This window comes from Balaenoptera physalus (assembly GCF_965194825.1).
Source record: "Balaenoptera physalus genome assembly, chromosome: 14".
NCBI lineage: Eukaryota > Metazoa > Chordata > Mammalia > Artiodactyla > Balaenopteridae > Balaenoptera > Balaenoptera physalus.
Genome location: NC_138893.1, coordinates 71,828,162 through 71,846,528, shown reverse-complemented (window position 1 = coordinate 71,846,528; position 18,367 = coordinate 71,828,162). Strand labels below are relative to the sequence as shown.

Sequence of the window (18,367 nt, the reverse complement as noted above, 5' to 3'; positions counted from 1 at the left end):
CTCCCCCTCTTCTCTTTCCCCAAGTAGTGTAGCATGTGATGTAGCAATTCCACTTCTGTGTATGTATCCAAAAGAATTGAAAGCAGGGTCTCAAAAAGATATTTGTATACCCATGTTCATAACAGCATTACTCACAATAGCCAAAGGGTGGAAGCTACCCTAGTGTCTATTGATCGATGAATGGATAAACAAAATGTAGTACATCCATGCAGTGGAATATTACTCAACCTTAAAAAGGAAGGGAATTCTGACACATGCCGCAATATGCATGAACCTTGAAGGTATGCTAAATAAAATAAGCCAGTCACAAAAGGACAAATATTGTATGACTCCGCTTATATGAGGTACTTATAGTAGTCAAATGCATAGAGATAGAGAGTAGAATGGTGGTAGCCAGGGGCTGGGGGGAGGGGGGAATGGTGAGTTACTGATTAACTGTGATACAGCTGCCTCTGCGGGGTCAGGAGCCCCTTCCATCACAAGAGACTTGACTACAAGACATCTGTCCTTCCGTTAACCTCTCAAGCTCCACTCTCACCCACACATTCCTCAGAGGAATGAAAACTGGACTGACCTTGAGGCTGTAAGGGGAGAGCATGAACCAGGCAGAGCAGCAGGCATGTCATTTCCCAGCTCTGGGCCTCGCCTCCCTGAGATCCTGCTTCCTCTTGGCACACGGTAAGTACTCAGCCAATGTGCACTCTGCCTCTGGACTGTGCCCAGGTGGTCAGCACATTTATTAGAACAGTTGTTCTTAAAGCGTGGTCCCTGAACCACAGCAGTAGCAGCACCTGGAAACTGGTTAAAAATGCTAAGTCTTGCCCCGAATCAGAAAGTCTGATTCAGCCCAGCAATCTGGTCAAGGCTTCCAGGTGATTCTGATGCACATTCAAGTTTGCACATTGGTTTTAATAAAAGAGGAAATTCATATGAGCCTTCCAAGAGATCAAGTGTGTGTATACTGGCTGGTATGGTATTTGGCACATAGTAGATGCTAAATCACTGAATGAATAAACATTTCATTCGTTCCTCTGCTCACCCACCCCCTATACATACAGACAGGACTGCTATGAGAGATTGGAGGAATCTAGGATTGGATTAGGCTTGAGTGAGAAGGAAAAGTGGACCAAAGCTTGAAAGAGCACCATCATCTTAGGGAGTAGAAGAGAGGAGGAGACTTGGAAATCTCAGAAGCATCAGTTTATCAGTGAAGGAGATTTTATGTTTGCAGCTTTGGGTAAAAAGAAATAGCCTTTGGCTCTAACTTCAATGTTTTGGTGCACAACTAGGAGCCAGTGCTGCCAGGCTGGTTCTGCCCTCCTAGTTTTCCCGCCGAAGCCCACTCCAGCCCACCTTGGCCCGTGCTACCATCAAACACATCTTGCACAAGCTGGTGCCTGCAATGGCTTTATGCCACCAGCTAAGTCCAGCTCTTCCATCCTGGTGGAGTCATCTCCACTCCTCTTCCCTTGGAGTCCTCTCCTCAAACCCTCTCACCCCAGCCCCAGACTTCTGTAGGCTTCTCCATCATGGCCCTGACTCCATCCTGGCCACAGAAGGAGCCTGAGTTACAGGCTACAGCTCTGATGACATTTTTCGAGTGATTTAGACATACAGAGGCACCTATCGGGACGCCTCAGGCAAGACACCTGGTAGTAGCCAGATTCAGTGTCCCTGCTTGTTGAGTAAAAGGGTTGCATCCAAAGTTTTTCAAAGATTTCTCCCAGCCTTAATGTTTCCAGCTCTCAGCTGTACTGTTTATATTTGTCACATGAACTAAGGCTCTGCCCATCCAGAGGATGTATAACTTCAGGATTAGGGCTCAGAGGCAGGCCACCACACTGCCCCCTCCAGACTGACCCAGATGCAGTTAGTGAGCTCAGGAACCCGCGCACATCTGGGCTGGGTCCTGGGACCTCTTGCTCTTGTGATCATGTGATGTTGATATTTTGGTTTTAAGAGGAAAAAAACGTTATTTCATACCTACATATCTTTTTAAGCCTTGCTTTATTGTAAGGCCACTTAGGGCCATTGGGACAGCCCTAACTGGCTGGTGGTGGGGATCACTGGTCAGGAAGCTGGGAGGCAGCACCAGCTACACAGGCCTTGAACAAGGCAGCCTTGCATGTCAAAGCTGATGTTACCTGTGGTCTTGGTAAGACATTGGTGGCCATATTACTTACTTGTCTTGAGCTTGTTTTTCTGAAGCACCAGCGGGGGAGTAAGCTGCAAGGTTGCTGTGAGGCTAAATGAAGTGTCATATCTAAATGCACGATGCTCTGTAAACGTGAGGGGTCCCTGCTGACACTAGTTCCTTTCATCATACGGCAAAGTCATCACCACTGGGTACCACCCATCCTGGCACAAGCACGAAGCTCCTGCCCATGGCTGGACACAGGGGTGATCCGCCCAGCCCGCCCCCTCTACCCTTGTAATCCAGAAATGAGGGCTCGGAGAAGTTGTAGCCTTTCATAGTGACCTAGGAGATCTCCCAGAAATTGCAAATGCCAGAAAGAATAAGATAGAAGTGTTATAGGACACCCCATCTTCACCAAAAAATGGAAAGGGAGCAGTTGGATGAGAAAAAATTTGAGGGGGAGAAGGGAAAATGAAGAATCTAATATTGAGAAGAAAGGCATTTGGAACCTTATCAAGCCCTAATGTTTTTACTTATTTTGCTAGTAATTTATATCCTGTCATATTTCAAAAAGGATTAGACATGGCAAACCAAGCCATGACCAATTTGCAGACCAATTTGAGACATCCCAGCAATCCAATGAATGAATCATTTAGTCCCAGTACAAGTCCTGCAGGAATAAGGCAATGTGTGCCTTAAGCACCACCCCCCTCGCCTCACCTGATCTCTGCCAAGAGGCAGGGCCATGTGCCCAGGGCAGCTGTTCACACACATGTCCCACAACCATTTGGAGCACCTCAGAGGGGATGCTGAGCATATGCTGCTGGGCCCCAGCCAGGTGTGTCCAGTATTTTTGCTGTAAACATCTTCGCCGCGAGCGGTTTTGCAGCACAACTAATTGGCCTTAAGGCCATTTTGTGTAAAAAATAACTGCTTGACAGTTCTACTACACTAGAAAATGATAACACATCAATTTTTGCAAACCCTTGATTGAGTTAATCTAAGCCAGGTTTTGTTAAAATGCTCACCATTTTCAAGAGACTTCTACGCATCAGGAATCACATAAACATTTGTTTTGGCAGGGGTAGGAGGAGCTTGATTCTTCTTTTGCCTCCAACTTCTAATACGGCATAATAAATTTGGTAAAGGCAGCTTAAGAGAACAAACAAGGTGTCATATCTAAATGAGCTAAAGAACCCATCATTAATGCTCTCGAAGACTGTTGTTAGTAGCTGCCTCTTTTATATCTTTGATAAATCGGTAAACTTTTGGTTTTGATGGGTGGGAGGTATGACTGTGCTCACGGAAGAATGTGTAAAAACTGATGTTATATTTTCTAGTGTAATGGAACTGTCAACCAGTTATTTTATCTTTTATGGCAAAATGGCCTCATGGCCAATTAGTTGTGCAGCAAGAATGCTTGTGAAGAAACTGCTTACAGTAGAGATGTTTATGGGGAAAATACCTAGACCCCAACCCAGGTACCCTCAGCCCCCCTTACCTACCTGTTCTGGGTACTCTCTTCAGTGTCGGCCGCTTTGCCTCCAGTGGCTGCCTGGGCTTCCTAAGCCACAGCAGCTGGTTGTGTAGAGGGCCAGAGAACTGAGAGTTTCCATCTCTCCACTGGGGGCAGCCTGGGGAGGGGGTCTGAACATCCAGCATCCTTGTCTTGAAGCTGGACTAACCCAGAGGTATAGCTTAAGTGCCAGAGCTCCCCATAGGATCCAGGCTAAGTTGGGATGCTTGGCTTCTTGCCCTTCTGTCCTGCTCTACCCACTCCTTGCCTGTTTCTCCTGGGAGCACTTCCTCATCCATCCCTTGCACAGGAACCCTGGTTTCAGGAGCCTGACCTAAGACAGATGCCTTGGGCTCCTTTTCTCCTTCTAAGTCCCATCCTGGAGAACTGCTCATGGCTTTTCAACCTTCTCAGAGTAAGAGAAGACTGGGGGCCATGCCATCCTTTTAGTTCCCAGCCGAGGGACTGTTATACACCTGCCCCCAGTTGGACCTAGTTTCTCTTTCAGAAATGCTGGTCAATCAGCTTCAGGTACTACAACTGTAAGGCGATGTCAACTCAGGGATAAGGGAGCCACTTGGGGGAGACTATCTGGGGACAGGGATGCTGACTAAGAAGCAGGGAGAAGCAGACGTTCCAGTTCCTCAGGAGCCCCCGAATCTCTGGAGAGACCCCTGACTTCTTCTACTGAATCTCTTGTTTGAACTACCCCAAGTAGAAGCCCTCTGACCAGGCTACCACAGATGTTCCTTTAAATATCTCAGGCACCTTCCCATCACTTGATATCCCCTCTGAGGCTAAGGAGTCGAGGCCACTGTGCCTGCCTGGACCGTGTCCTGCCTGGACGAGCCCAGGGTGGGGACCTGTGGTGCGATATGAGTGGGCAGGACCCTGGAAGGCATAGGAGTGGCCGGTGTCTGGAGCTTAGGATAAAGACGAGAAAGTATGGAGATGGCCTACAGAGGCCTTGGCTCCTAAAGAAGGCTGTGACCCCAGCAGCCACCCAGATGTCATACTTACACATGGAGATCCATCCATATTTTGGAATGGGTGACATTCAGTTTTTCAAGATACCACTGTCCCTTTAATTTATTAGCTTTCCATAAAAACACATACCGTACACCATCTACAGTATAGAAAGTATAATTTACAAAAATATAAAATCTTGGTTATGTTTTAGTATTCCAACGTATCACTGTATGGGTTATTTCAATAAGCACGTTTAAACAATGCACGCTCAACCAGCTTGACTACCTCTGTGGGGAATGGTGTCAACGCCCTCCTTTTTGTTTTAAAATAAAACATATATTAAGAAAAAGAAACCAAAATTGGTTATATGTGCATACTGTATGTATAAAAGCGTTTGCAGTGGATTTTGAGAGAAAACATCCATTTATAGCATTATTTAGGCCCTGTTTTCCAGCATCACACTGTGGCCCGAAGTGTTTTAAACTGATTATTTAAACAGAGGTTCTTTCCATGTGAAGGGAGTGAGTGCCTTCAGGTTTGTAGTCTTCTTTCCAGGTTATGAGGTGATAGTCACAAAACCCAGCCTGTGGACATGTCCGGTTTTCAGGCCTTCAGAGCACAGCGGACAGGCCGTGGGCAACCATCAGGCCAGGGCTAATTCCCAGATCCCTTCAAAGGATTCGGACTGGCATTGAGGGGGCTGAGTCACCAGCAGTGAAAGACCCCAGAATGATGCCCTGGGGTGACAGATGGTGGCCTGCAAGCTGTGCCCTGCCTTTGCAGCTGCACCCTGAGTCAAGTGCTCACTCCAGAAGGTTCAGAGAATGCTGCCCTGCTGTGTGCAGGCGGGGCAGGTTCTTTCCACTCCAGAGCGGCTGGTCTTACCGGCAGGCACAGGTCTCCACAGACATGTTGGGGTACACCTTCAGAACCACATTCCGGTTCTCATCCAGGAAGAGGACCCCAAGAGAGTTCATCTTGTCGGGAACGCAGCAAGGCTCTGGGATGCCCGGGACAATGCCCACGGCCCTGACGATGCTCTGGATGGTGGCGTGGTTGGAGGGGCGGACGATCTGCAAGGCGGAAAGGAGCATGGTCACCTCCGAACTCTGACCACCCTGCAGTCCTCACCCACCCACCACGCTGCCTGCATGTCCTTGACTGAGGCTACAGAAAAGGCATTGACCTAGAAGAAAAGGTGAGATCACAGGGTTGGGTACACATTTCTTCTGAAATCAGTGGCAGACTGAGTCCTAGGGACTTTTGCAAAAGGCCTTCCTGCCCTGAGGGCTCCCAGAGGGAAGGCACATCCCCTACATGGCACTGGCCACTTGGGGGCACCTGTGCGTCACACATCCCCGAGGAGCACCAGGAACTGGGCAGGAGCCCCAGAGGGAAGGCAGGGGAGAAGATTGGAGGTTCTGCCTGGGGCCATAGCTGCCCAGACTTTACAGTCCAGGGAGTACCGCCACGCTTGCCATGTGATCGCGTTCTCAGCACAGGAGGGGAAGCCCTGCAGGCACAAGTGCATCAGTGTGATGGGGCTGGAAACTCACAACTCCCAGGTGGGTCTGACTTTGGGGTGTCAGGCGCTGCTTCATCTGCATCACCCCGTTTTGTCATTGAATCAACCTTATGGGGTGGGTATGACTTTAATTTTCCTGGTGAAACTGAGGCTTAAAATGACTAAATAAATGGACCAGGAGCCCTCAGTTAGAAAGTAGTCTGGCTTGGAAACTATGCTCGCTGGGCCCACACCAGCTCTCTTCCCCTCCCTCCCCAGGCAGCCTCTCACATCCAGAAGAGTCTGGGTCCCAGCAGCAAACACGGCACCTCCCACAAGATGAAGAGGACCACGTCACAGGTGCTTCAGCTCATTGTGGGCCAGAGTTTTATATGCACAGTGCCTCTGGTGGGGAGGTGGGAGGAGAGGGACACCGGCATTTGGGGAGTTCAGGCTGGTGTCAGGGAAGGTGGAAAGACAGCCAGGCAGACTGATAAGGTAAGTGCAGGGTCAGCCAGCAGGAGCCTGCTGCACTCACCCTGCATCCGCCGGGCTGGGCCCTTCCAGCAGACGCCTGTCTCTCTGTCAGGCACCTCCCTTCCTCTCTCCTGCACATGCACGGCTTTGAGGAGAAGCCTCTTAATTCCCAAACAGGTTAATGCGGCCCCACGTCTGGGTCTGGGATTTCCCAGCTGGCTGATTTATTTACGTTCACAGTGGATTTACACGCTGACTTCCTTTCTTGGAGAGGAAGGCATGACCTGTAACTCAGCAGAGGAGCTAAATAGGAGGAAAGTGTGTGCTCTGTGCCGAGGTCGACATCAGCAGGCAGCCAGCCCACCGTGGTTCAGGACATGGGAAGATGGATGGACAGAACCACGGCCCAGCCTGGAGGGAAGGTGAGCATCTGAAAACCCGGGCCAGCGCAATGGGGAAAACAGCCCCATGCTGTGTGCAATGAGAGCTAGCTGCCCTGTGAGTTCCTGCCCTGAGTCGGGGATGGGGGATGGACAGTCACACTGGGAAGCCACTGAGGCCAACTCTGTGCTGGTCACAGACACCAACGCCCTGAGGTCCAGGCCAGGTTTCTAGAAGAGCCTTGGTGAGGAGGGGGCTTAAGAGACCTGACCTATGTGCAGGGGGCCAGGGTCTCCTCAACCTCTGTGGATATTGCTGTGTGCGAACACACACCTAAGGAGATGGATCTCCTGTTTTGCAAAAGAAGAAAGGTTCTGATTTAAAACTCAAATTCAATGAAGGCACAGCCAGACCCCATCCATCTGTGGGCTGTATCCACCCAACAGGCTGCCATTTTGGCACCTCTGTCTACCTATTCTCTGCCTTGAGTAGATGGGAGGTGTTATGATCCCTATTTACAGACAGGAAACAGAGTGAGGAGGCAGAGGGACTGGCCTGCAGGGGCAGAGCTGAGAGTCACAATTAGCCAAGGGGCAGAACACAGCAGGGTGACCCCACACACTCTACCTTGGGCATGGGGAACTCGCAGGCTCCTGAGCAGTAGTAAGCGTCGAACGACTTGGGTGAGATGATCCATTCATTCCACCCGATGTCTGCAAAGTCCACCTTCAGGTACCTCCGGGAGCAAACCCGCGGCCCGTCCCACTGCTTCCTCCGGGCTTTCTGCATTGTCTTCTCGTCAAAGTCTAGCACCTGCGAGGAGGCCATGAACACATCCTGGCCCTTCTTCCTGCGGTCCCTGCGGCCCGGCCGAGGCTTCAGTGCACGGAAGGGGCTGGGCCACAGCTCGTGCTTGTGGTAGTGCTGGGCGTGGGGGGCATGGGCCGGCCTCTCGTCCAGCCCCGGCAGCTCGTTGTTCTGGAGCGGCCCAGTGGCCTGCGTGGCCCGGCGCACTCGGGGGTCCGCTGAGCTGTTGGGGGCTGCTCCAGGCTCTGGGTCCCCAGCCTGGAAGGGGTCATATCTCTGCAGCGTCACTGCCACGCTGTTAGGCTCTGAGATGGCCAGGTCGTCGGCGTAGATGAGGATGTAGGGTGCGTGGGGGCCGGGCCTGGGTACCCCCGGGTCCTCCTCCCCAGAATCCAGCTGGGCAGACAGGAGCAGCTCGCCATCCCGGCGGGCTGCCTTGACGATGGGGGAGATGTCCTTGGCCCGCCACAGGCCCCGTGGCGGAGGCAGCAGGGCCATGGCCCCGCGGAGCAGCCCCTGCGTGGCCATGTTCTGTGAGAGGCTTCGGAAGAGCAGATGCTGGCGTGCTGGCGGGCCCGGGGGCAGCAAGTGGCAGGACGCATTCTTGGCCCACTGCTTGCATGGTGCCTCGCGTGCCCGGGGCCACCGCGGTTCCGAGTAGAAGTGGAATGTGGCCATGAGGATCATTTCCGAGTCCTGCATGGAAGTCAGGTTGAAGAAATACACGGTCTTCTGGTTGACCACTTCTGCGAGGGAAGGACAGACCACAGCCTGTTAGGTTGTGTCCTGGACAGGCCCCCGTGCTCATAGGGTGTCCCGTCCAGGAAGTGGAGGAGGAACGCCCATTGAGGGAGCATTTCCAGGCCAGCCAGATTTTCCTCATCTCCTGTAATCCTCACATTGAACTGATGAGGGCACCCTTTGCTATTTTCAGGGACCAGATGAGGATGAGGGATTGAGGTCAGAGAGGTTGGGGATTGTCATAACCCATTGCAAAGAAAGGAAGAGAAAAAGGTGGCAGACAGGGTAGATGCTCAGGGCTGCTGGACCCTGAAGCTCCAGTTCCTGCCTCTGCACTCCAATGCCTCTCAATGAACAAATGATCTCCCCCACCTTCATTCATGAGATAAGGTGGAATCAGGTATTTGGGATAGCTTGGGTTGGGTCTGAGCCCTGCTGACAGTAGCCCCCCTGTATCTGCACAGCTTTCTATTTTATAGACATTAAATGCAGTCCTTCTTCCAAATGAGGTAAGTTAGAGTGCCTCACGCTCTCCCTGCATTCTGAGTGGCTTCTGAGGGAAACTGGACTTAAGAACACAGCCATTTGGGTGTCTGCTATTTATTCTGCCCAAGACCTTTTAAACTTGTTTTACAAAGAAAAAGCACTATCAGGGTTGTACCAGGTCACTCAATAAAATCTCCAACATCCAGGTTGCTCTCCAGAGGCCGGAACTGTGATACGGACCGGGATCCCTCAAACATCACATCTGCAGCTCGAGAATACTCTTGGCCCCTGCATCCCTGGGGCTGTCAACCACTCTTTCCTTTCTCTCTTGGTTCTACCAGGTGTACACCAGGACCCCAGGGCAGAAAGCTGCCCCAAGCCCTGGCAGCATGAGGTCTGTGAATAGCAAGCCCTCTCTAGGGTTTGGATGGGAGGGAGGCATCATCTCCCTGTGATGCTGCAGAAGAGCCGGAGACCAGAGCTGTCAGGTGGGCTGTCTCCCTCCCGCTGCCCTATTTCCTGTTGCCAGGGGTCTGTCTGTTGGGTGAAGCTGGGAGAGGTACAGGGCTTCCAAGAGCGGGAATGTGTGTGTGTGTGTAGAAAATGGGTCACAGTTTCTCTGACACCTGCATCCACAGATTCAGCTGGCATTTTTTTAACCAAAATCTTCAGTTTAAGGTTATTTGTTTCTATTGGGATGAAGGCATAATTCTACTGGGAAGAAGGCACAATTCAATTGGGAACTTTCATGTACTTTTTAAGGGACTACAAGAAAGAGGAAGGAAGGAAAAGTCAGAGGGCCCAATAAATGCCAGTCAAAGCTTGGGTGACATTCTAAAGACACTATCTTACCTAATTCTCAGAAAAAAACCCTCAGCACGTCCACAGCAGCCCCTCAATATGTCCACACATAAGGAGAAGCACGAGTCTTGATGCACATTTAAACCTGGCTTCCCCAAACACTGCGGCCTTGAGTGTCATGGTCCTTGAGTCCTGAATTTCCCAAAGCTCACAGATCACTGCCTTCCTCCCCTGGAGATGCTGATTCAGAGGGTCTGGGACAATGGGGCCCAGGAATTCTTATTCTAACCAGCATTCTAAGGGATTGTAAGTTTGGGAAGCAACGATGGGCAGTTGCTGTGTATCTGCAACATCCGGGGTTGACTTGTGGATGGGGTGCAAGTTCACCAACAAGGCAGCTCCTACCCCCTAAGCTGGGAAAGGCTCTAGGAACCGGGCTCCCAGGCCTCAACGGGACCATGCCTTGCTCATCTGCCTCAGAGAGACAACAGAATCTCTATCTCACCTGAATGCTTGGAGGATTAAATAAATAACATATGTAATGTGCCAGGCACAAAGGGGGAATCCCCCAAATGTGCTCTATGCCACTTTTATCTAAATGACCAAGGCTGGCAGAGCAAGCTCCTGCTACACCAATTCGGGCTCCTCTTACTCAATGGTCCAGCTAACACAGCAGAGAAAGTGTTTTCTTTCATCCAATTCAAGTCAACTCCATTGTTCCGCTAACAGGTTCTTTGCAGGAGAACACTTAAGAGGCTTTAAAATAGACATTTCTGACTCTTTCCAAAGAGCTGGCCCTTCATAGCAGGATGCAAGCATCTTTGGCCTAGAAACCTGCGGCTCTTGGTGAGAAGGAAAACAGCAGACTGGGGGAACCGAGATGGGGCTTCCCAGAGAAAAGCACCTTGGTCCCCCTTCCAGTGCCAAGGTAAAGAACGAGAGAGGATATAAAGAAGGATAACTGTGACCAGCAAGGCAGGGACAGCAGCCTTGGCTTGAGGTGGGTGTGGCCCAATGAAGGTGCTGGGAGGACTGCCCCAGGGTGGCAAAACGTGTTGTAGAGGAGGACGGGGTGGCCTCCCCTGGAGGTTATTTCTGCACGGGGTGCAGGAGAGGGACAGCAAATGCTGCCCTTCCCTTAGGATGGAGAACAACAGAGAGCACGCGCAGGAACTCAGAGAGGGAAGAACCTTAGAGGTCAGGCAGCCTGATTAATTACACTCAGGGCAGGAGTCCTTCCTCCATTTGGCTTGAATGCCTTTGGCCATAGGCAGCTCGCCCCTCACAAGGCAGCCTGATGCGTGATGACCCTCCCTGCTGGGAACCGTGGAGGGGGAGATGGGTCACTCCCATCTCCAGGGCATGAAGGGCCACAGGCTGGCCCAGCTCTCTGACTGTGCCTGCACGCCTGCATTGCAGGGGGCTCCAGGCTGTGGCTGAGAGAAGGCCACCTACCTGAAGCCTCCCAGCTTGGATGAGCCCAGGTCACAAAGGAGAATCTCCAAAGAGTAGTCCCTATGAACTGTGCTGGTGCCTGTGGCTCCCATCTCATGGTCAGCTAGAAAAGATCCTTCCTTCCTCCCTCCTATCATTCCTCTCTCCCTTCGCCCCTCCCTGCCTCCCTCCCTTTTCCAGATAAATATTTGGGAAACTCCTACTCTGGGCTAAGTGTTGGGCTGATCAGTGTCCTAGCAAAGGTGATTAGAGGCACTCAGAGGAGCTCAGTCCAGGGATGAGACAGACAGTGATGGTGGGGACCCGCACCTGCAGCGCCCGTCACAGCTTCACAGGTGCGTCCAGGAGAGGCCCCGGCATGCTGGGTGCTTTCAACCTCAGGCCACCATCCTGCTCAGAGCTCTCCATTGCCAACCCTTTACCAAGGCCCTACTTGACCTGGCCTGCTTACCTCCCCAACTCCATCTGCTCCCCGCACCCGCACCTCTGCCCCAGTCACCCTGGCCTTCCTGTCCTTACAAACATGGAGCTACCATCTCAGGGCTTTGTCCCAGCTCTTCCTTCTGCTGTCATCACTTCTCCTCTAGGAGTCACTCCTCTCTCCTTTGGGCCTTTGCTCAAGCGGCATCCCCAGCAAAGGGTACCACTGACCCCCTTGGCTGAAGGAACAGCCCCATCACTCTGTCCCTGGCTTCATTTGTCTTCACGTCACTTTGGGACATCCTGATATAATATATTTCGTTGCGATCGTTTCTCTTTCCCTCTAGAACACAAACTCCAAGAGGGTGGGGCTTTGACAGCTGTGTGCAATGCTGTATCCCTAGATCCTAGCACAAGGCCTGAGTGATCGTCAGGGCTCAGAAATGTGTGCTGAATGGCAGGGGAGGGGAGGGGTCTTTGCTTGATCTGTCTGCTTCACTTAATAAAGTGGGTTCCTGGCCTGCTGCCCTGGGGCTCAGTGAACATCCTGAAAGAAGTCCAGAAAGTCTCCTTTGGAAAGATATAGCCGATTATGCAAATCCAGCTGGAGGAACTGCACAGCAGGACGTTTGTCCAGTTACTTCCCCTTGAGCCTTAGTTTTCTCATCTTTAAAATGGGAATAATATTGTTTACTGATTAGGAAGCTCCAAGTTCCAAGCGTATAGGCATGCTTGATTACTCGTGTTCACAATGAGGGCAGCAGACATGGCAAATGGACAAAAAGATGGAGCTTCAGAGAGGGTACGTGACTACATAACTACATAACTTGCTTAAAGTGCTTAAAGCCCCCCAGCTGGTAAGGGGCAGAGCCAGGGCGTGCTTCCAGGCCTGTCTGACCCCAAGCCCATGCCCTTCCCCACCCTCCCCAACCAGGTGCTCTGGATAGAATCGGGGTCTGCCTAACAGCTAATGTAACAAAGATCATGTGCTGTGAACTCTAAAATAGTTTGCAAACATTTTGTGTTCTGCCTCTCCAGGAAAGAAAGGACTGACCTTATTTAGACAAGTTGATCTCTCTATGGTCTTTGGAAATCTGAGAACCCTAGTCAGGTCCACTCTACTGGGCACTCAACCTCCTTCCCAACTCTTTAGGGATGGGACTAGAGAGGAAAGAGGTAGGGAAGCGGCCCTAGTCCAAGGGTCCCCCCAGGCCCCCTGCTGGCCAACTCTCAGGCCAAGAGGACCCTCAGACTGCTCTGCTCTGTAGAAACAGAATCCAAGTCACCTGGAGATCTGTCCCTTCACTCATTGCCCCTGAAACAGCCATCAGGGTGACCAGAGTGAGAATATCGGGCTGAAGATGCAAGCACCAACGTAATAAACTGAAGGAAGGAAGTGGTGGGCCACCAGTGGTGGTGCAGAGAAGGAAAGAGAACTAATGTGTACTGAGTGTCTATTTTTAGGCAGGCTCCAGAGTCAGGGTTTAAACCCTGCTTCATCACTGACTAGCTGTGGGGCCTTAGGAAGTCACACAACCTCTCTGCGCCTCAGTTTCCTCATCTGTTAATCAAGCAGAATATGTGTACGTGCCTCCTGAAGTTGTGAGATCATCTCTGCAGTGCTCTCAGCAAGGTGTCTGGCACCCAGCACATGCTCAGAACACAGTGGTCATGTGGTGTCACAAGCTACTGCTACAGTGAGGACCCCACACCCCTGGCCCCTGTCCTCGCGCCCAACGGGAGGCATTGCCACCCGTCCACCCTCTCCAGCAGGAGCCTGAGAATCTTCACAGCCTCTTCCCCCTCCTGCATGCAACTTATCCCAGTTCCTATTTCTCCACATCCTGTTTCTCCACAACCACCCTGAGCTCTGCATCTTTCCACCACTGTCTTAGCCCACAGTCTGATCTCGACCACCACTGTGACCCCAGGACACTGTCACCCTCACACCACACTCGTGCTTCACAGGGAATCATCTATTACAGATGAAGAGTTAACAGCCTTCACAAACTCTACATATCAGTAAGAAAAAGACCAGAACCCCAAGTGGATGAAGTGGTTTCCACGGGAAAAATTTCAAATGTCAAAAAGCATGAAAAACAATTCAGGATGACCAGCAATGAAAAAAAAACCAGTAACTTCAAATGAGAATGAAGATATAACAAGTTTTACCTGCTGCAACTATGATCCCATTAGGGTAAAAACTATATATAATATTCCACAAAATATTAACTCTGGTTATATCTGGATTGCAATTGGGGATGATTTCTTTTCTTTACTGTGATTTTCTATGATTTCTGGATAAGTATGCATTTCCCTTATAATCTCTTGTCTCTCCTTCTCCCCTCTCCTCTTCTCTCCCTCCCTCCCCCTCCCCCCTCCCTCGCCCCTCTCTCACCATACACACTCTCTATACTGCCCCACTGCTTACAGGCCTTGGTGGCCCACTGGTTCACTTCCATTTTCTGCCTCTTTCTTCCTGTTGTTTCCTCATTGAAACCAAACACCTCACAGTTCCAGGCACATAGGGCTCTGCTTCACTTCTACACCTGGCTAACACCCCCTGCCCTTCAGAGTCTGTCTGGGGCCTCCTCTGCTCTGTGAAGGCTTCACTGGACCCTCCCCACCAGCCCTTCCCCTGCCAGGTCAATGCCGTCCTGTGGGGCTCCTGAAGCCCACCCCCAGCCCTTTCTCACTCCACTGCCCTACCTGTGCTGCTGGTCACATTCTTCTGTTTACTTCTCCCTTCTCCACCAGCCCGTGAGCTTTTCGGGGCACGGCCAATAGTCTATGCTTTTCTGTGTCCTCTGAGCTTACAGCACCTGCCACTGAATGAGGTGCTCAGGAAAGACTTGGGGAACTGACTGTGACTTTTGGCACTGTCGACAGATGAGTATGTATTATTACTCTCATTTTAGAGATAAAGACACCAACCTCAGAGAGGTTAAGTAACTTGCCCAATATCACATACGTAGGTGGAAAAGCCTAGATTTAAATGCAGGTCGTTTGAGGCTGCAGGTTTCTAACCTTAACCCTTATGGTCAGGCTCAGAAGCTCTCTCCACTGATGTAGACTGAAGCTCTCTCCACCCATGCACTTCAAGGAGCAATGGAAGGGAGGGAAGGAGCCGGGTGGCTGGAGTAATAATAGTAGAGCTAAAACATTATTGAACTTACATGTGCCAGGCACTGTGTTAAGCACTGAACATATCCCAGTTCATTAAAAAAACCCTATAAGGAAGAGAGCATTATTAGTCCCATTTTAGAAGGGAAAAAAACTGAGTCATAGACAAGATCAGTCCCTGGCCCCAGTCACAGACTCAGGATTTGGCCCTTACCACTCCAGCTCACAGCCTGCGCTTGGAACCTGAGTTGTGCTGCCTAGAGGCAGGCAAGGGACACAGTTCCACTGTAACACGGGTTGCAGGGACCACCCCACTGAGGCAGCAGAGGTCGCCGTCACGGAGCAGGCTGGGACCGGTACAATCCAGGACCAGAGCTGAAGCCCCCCACATGTGTGCCTCATCCATAAAATGAGGGGTCCCCACCCAGGCTCACACCTCCTCACAGCTTGGTCGCTGGGTCACAAAGCAGGCACTCTGAGGGCTGGTGAGGGACTGGGTATGAACCAACTTAAGTCAGTCAAGGGAGGAGAAGGGAAACCAAGCTGCCTGGGCCTACTCTCTGCCAGGCGCAAACCCCACCTCATCCCATTGAATCTTCACCCCACCCCCACTATGTGCACAAAAAATTGATACTCAGAGAGGTAAAGCGATGTGTACCACAGCACACATACTAGTAGCAGGTGGAGCTGGGACTTGTACCCATAGCTGTTTCAAATGGTTCCAAACAAGAGTATTGGATTTGTCAAATAGTCCTAGACTGATCCAGAATAATTCTGATCTCCCAGGATCTGATCCATCCTCTGGGCTCAGTTCTGATAGAGGTTGGGGGAGGGGGCTAGCAGTGAGAACAGCATGAGCCTGACAGATGGACGGCGCCAACCACTGCCACTGTGAACAGCTTGCCCTGGCCTGGCCTCAGTCTCCTTATCTGTAAAATGGAAGGACTGGATGTGAAGTACTGTCGCCAGATCCTTTTCAGGGCTAAGTGTTGCTTGTACCACCCCCAGCCTGTGAAGACTGAAAAACAGACTGTGCACCTCCATGCCTGGGCCTGCAGCAACAGGGTGGGCTCAATGGGCGTGCTCATCCCTTATTGCAGCAGTGAACGTACTGGCCTTGCTTTCCTCAACTGCAAGGCTTTGGGGACTGAGTTAATGGATGCAAGGTCAAGTCTACACCTATATGAACACAAGTGTTTTGTACTCCAGGGAAACACGATGCACCAACACTTAAACTGGCCAGTGCTGGGCTTAGGGCTTACACATATCAACTCATGTCATCTTTCCTGCAATGCTACAGGGAAGATACTACCATGACCTGCCCATTTTGTGGATGAGTACACTCAAGTCCACAGAGCTTCAGTGATTTGCCCAAGATCATGGTAGTGCTAGATGATTCTTGAGTGACTTAATAATGGTGCTCCAGAAATGGGCCCCAAGAGGTGAATAAAAGGTACCAGGGAGGATGGAGTTAGATCTGGTTGGCCTGGAACCCAGGAACAATGACCTAGTGAGTCTGCCCAGTAGAGGATGGGGGGAAGGGGCTTCTCTGTGGCAGGAGCTCCCAGTACATGTATATGCGAGACCAAGCTTCCAGTGTCTGGCTCTGAGGCCACGGTGTGGTACCCTAAGTAACACAGCCAGTGATCAACAAGGAGGTGGCAGATCTGACTCCAGGCTGTCTGGCCCCACTGTTGGGCTTGTTCCCCTCTACCTCAAGAGGGGGCCCTACAGACTAATGGTCTTTCTCCTGATGAATGGCCTCCTCCTTCACAAGGGCTGCAGGGGACCCCTACCCACATTTTCTGCAATGGCATTCTGAGACCATGAGTAATCTCCATGACAACCAGGGTCTTCCCATCACCCCTGCCACCAGGCTGCGCCTCGTCTCTGCTCACCCAGGGCCTGCAGAGGTCGCCCAGCCAGGGTGGGCAGACAGCTGAGGCAGGATTCTGAAATGCTCTCGGAAGCAGGGCAGGTAGGGCTCGGTGCAGCTCTATCCAAGGTATGGGTAAAGGGGAAAGGATCTGCCCAGGAGGGGCAAGGGCAGGAGAGGGGCTGGGAACCCCCACTGCCCAAGCTTCTAGACCTTTCCTCAAACCCCCATAGTCTGAACACTTCATGCTAGTGCCTAGCAGGCCTCAGTCTCATGTACCCAAGGCTGGGCACCCAAGGCCATTCTCATTCCACCCCGCTTCCCCAACTGCCACACCCACTAAGTGCCCCAGCTAGAGGGGCACACTCCCTGCCTGGGCCCAGTGCCTGGCACTTCCATCAGGGCTGCATTACACCCACCTGATGGACTCTCTTCAGTGCCTCCCTCATCTGTCAAGAGCCAACACAGCTGAACGCTGTGACATGGATCCCTACCCCCCGAGCCCCGCCACACACACACGGTGAGCTCACCCAGCCCAGTCCCATCTCCACGCTGTGCTTAAAGCCTTGTGGATGGGGTCGTCTGTGTCCGGCAAGTGTGACACCCTCCGAGACTTGGCGGCACCCCAGGGGCAGGAACTCTGTCACTCTGTGCCACTTCGGCGTCCCCACGGGAGGCTCAGGGCCTGGCACAGAGTGCTCGGGGCGGGCGGGGTGGGGGGAATAGTTAATGGAAGAATGAATGAACCAGTCAATGAATAGAAGGAAGAGGCAAAGCGGAGGTACAGGGGTGGGAGGATGAAGAGAAGGGGGCCCCAGGGCCCCCTCTACTTACCCAGCCGGGCCCGGAAGCTGCGGACCGTGTTGCCCCCTCCTGGCCGCGCGCCCCTTCGGCTGTATTTCTCATAAAGCCGGAGCATGTGGACAGCGACCATATCCTGGGTGCCGGGGCCCAGAGCAGCGGCCGCGTCCCCTGGAGACCGCTGGGGGTTCTTGTACCCCGCCAGGCCGTCGGCCGCCGCGGGCGGGGCGGGGGCCGTGTGGCTGCCGCCCGCGTCCTGGAGCAGCAGCAGAAGCAGCGGCAGCAGCGGCAGCACTTGGGGCCCCGGTCCCGGGCTGGTCCGAGCGGGGCCACGGGCCATGATGGGTGGCGGAGGCGAAGGGGTCGGAGCCGGGGAAGAGGAGGAGGAGGGATATCGAGGGCGCACAGGAGGCTGAGAACAAACCCTGCGGCGGGAGGGCGCGCGGGCAGCACCGGCAGGCGGGGCGCGCGATGTCGAGATCTGCGCGGGGCAGAGCTGGGCGCGCAGGCGGGCGCACGGTACGGCCAGCGGTCACGGCCGTCCGGAGCCACGCACAGCCGAGCCGAGCCCAAGCCGGCGCGCTGCCTCGGCGGACGAGCGGGGAAACTTTGCAGCCCCAGGCGCGCCCGGCTTGGCGGGTTCGAGGGGCGGGGCGGGGCGGAGCGGCCGGCTGCGCCCTCGCGGGGGACCCGGCTGCGCGCCCCGAACCACTCCGGGCCGCCGCCTACACTGCCGTCCGTGGCCCGGCCGCGGTGTGCGTGCGCCCGAGTGTGGCGGTGTGCGCGCGCAGGGGTGTGCGCCGGATTGTGCGCCCAAAGTGTGGGTGGCGTGGGCGTGGGCCGGCGCGCTCCCCGCTCCCCTGCGGAAAGCCG

At 52.8% G+C, this 18,367-nt stretch overlaps 1 protein-coding gene across 1 annotated transcript; it reads right to left on the bottom strand.

The window, feature by feature from the left end:
* Nucleotides 1-164: 164 nt before the first annotated feature.
* On the bottom strand, nt 165-18,129 carry GDF10 (growth differentiation factor 10). The gene is made up of 3 exons (XM_082424068.1): nt 17,528-18,129; nt 7,612-8,537; nt 165-5,695 (listed from the first exon to the last, which is right to left on the bottom strand). The coding sequence occupies exons 1-3, from the start codon at nt 17,832-17,834 to the stop codon at nt 5,504-5,506; spliced, it is 1,425 nt and encodes a 474-aa protein (XP_082280194.1). The 5' UTR covers nt 17,835-18,129; the 3' UTR covers nt 165-5,503.
* Nucleotides 18,130-18,367: the final 238 nt, after the last annotated feature.

Bases quoted from the DNA above. Each gene is read 5' to 3' on its own strand.
- GDF10 (XM_082424068.1), bottom strand. From the start codon at position 17,834: ATGGCCCGTGGCCCCGCTCGGACCAGCCCGGGACCGGGGCCCCAAGTG. The intron at 8,538-17,527 runs GTAAGTAGAGGG...CTTCCCTCGCAG, and splicing joins CAGCTTCCGGGCCCGGCTGG to AAGTGGTCAACCAGAAGACC. The intron at 5,696-7,611 runs GTAGAGTGTGTG...TCCGCCTTGCAG, and splicing joins GCGAGTTCCCCATGCCCAAG to ATCGTCCGCCCCTCCAACCA.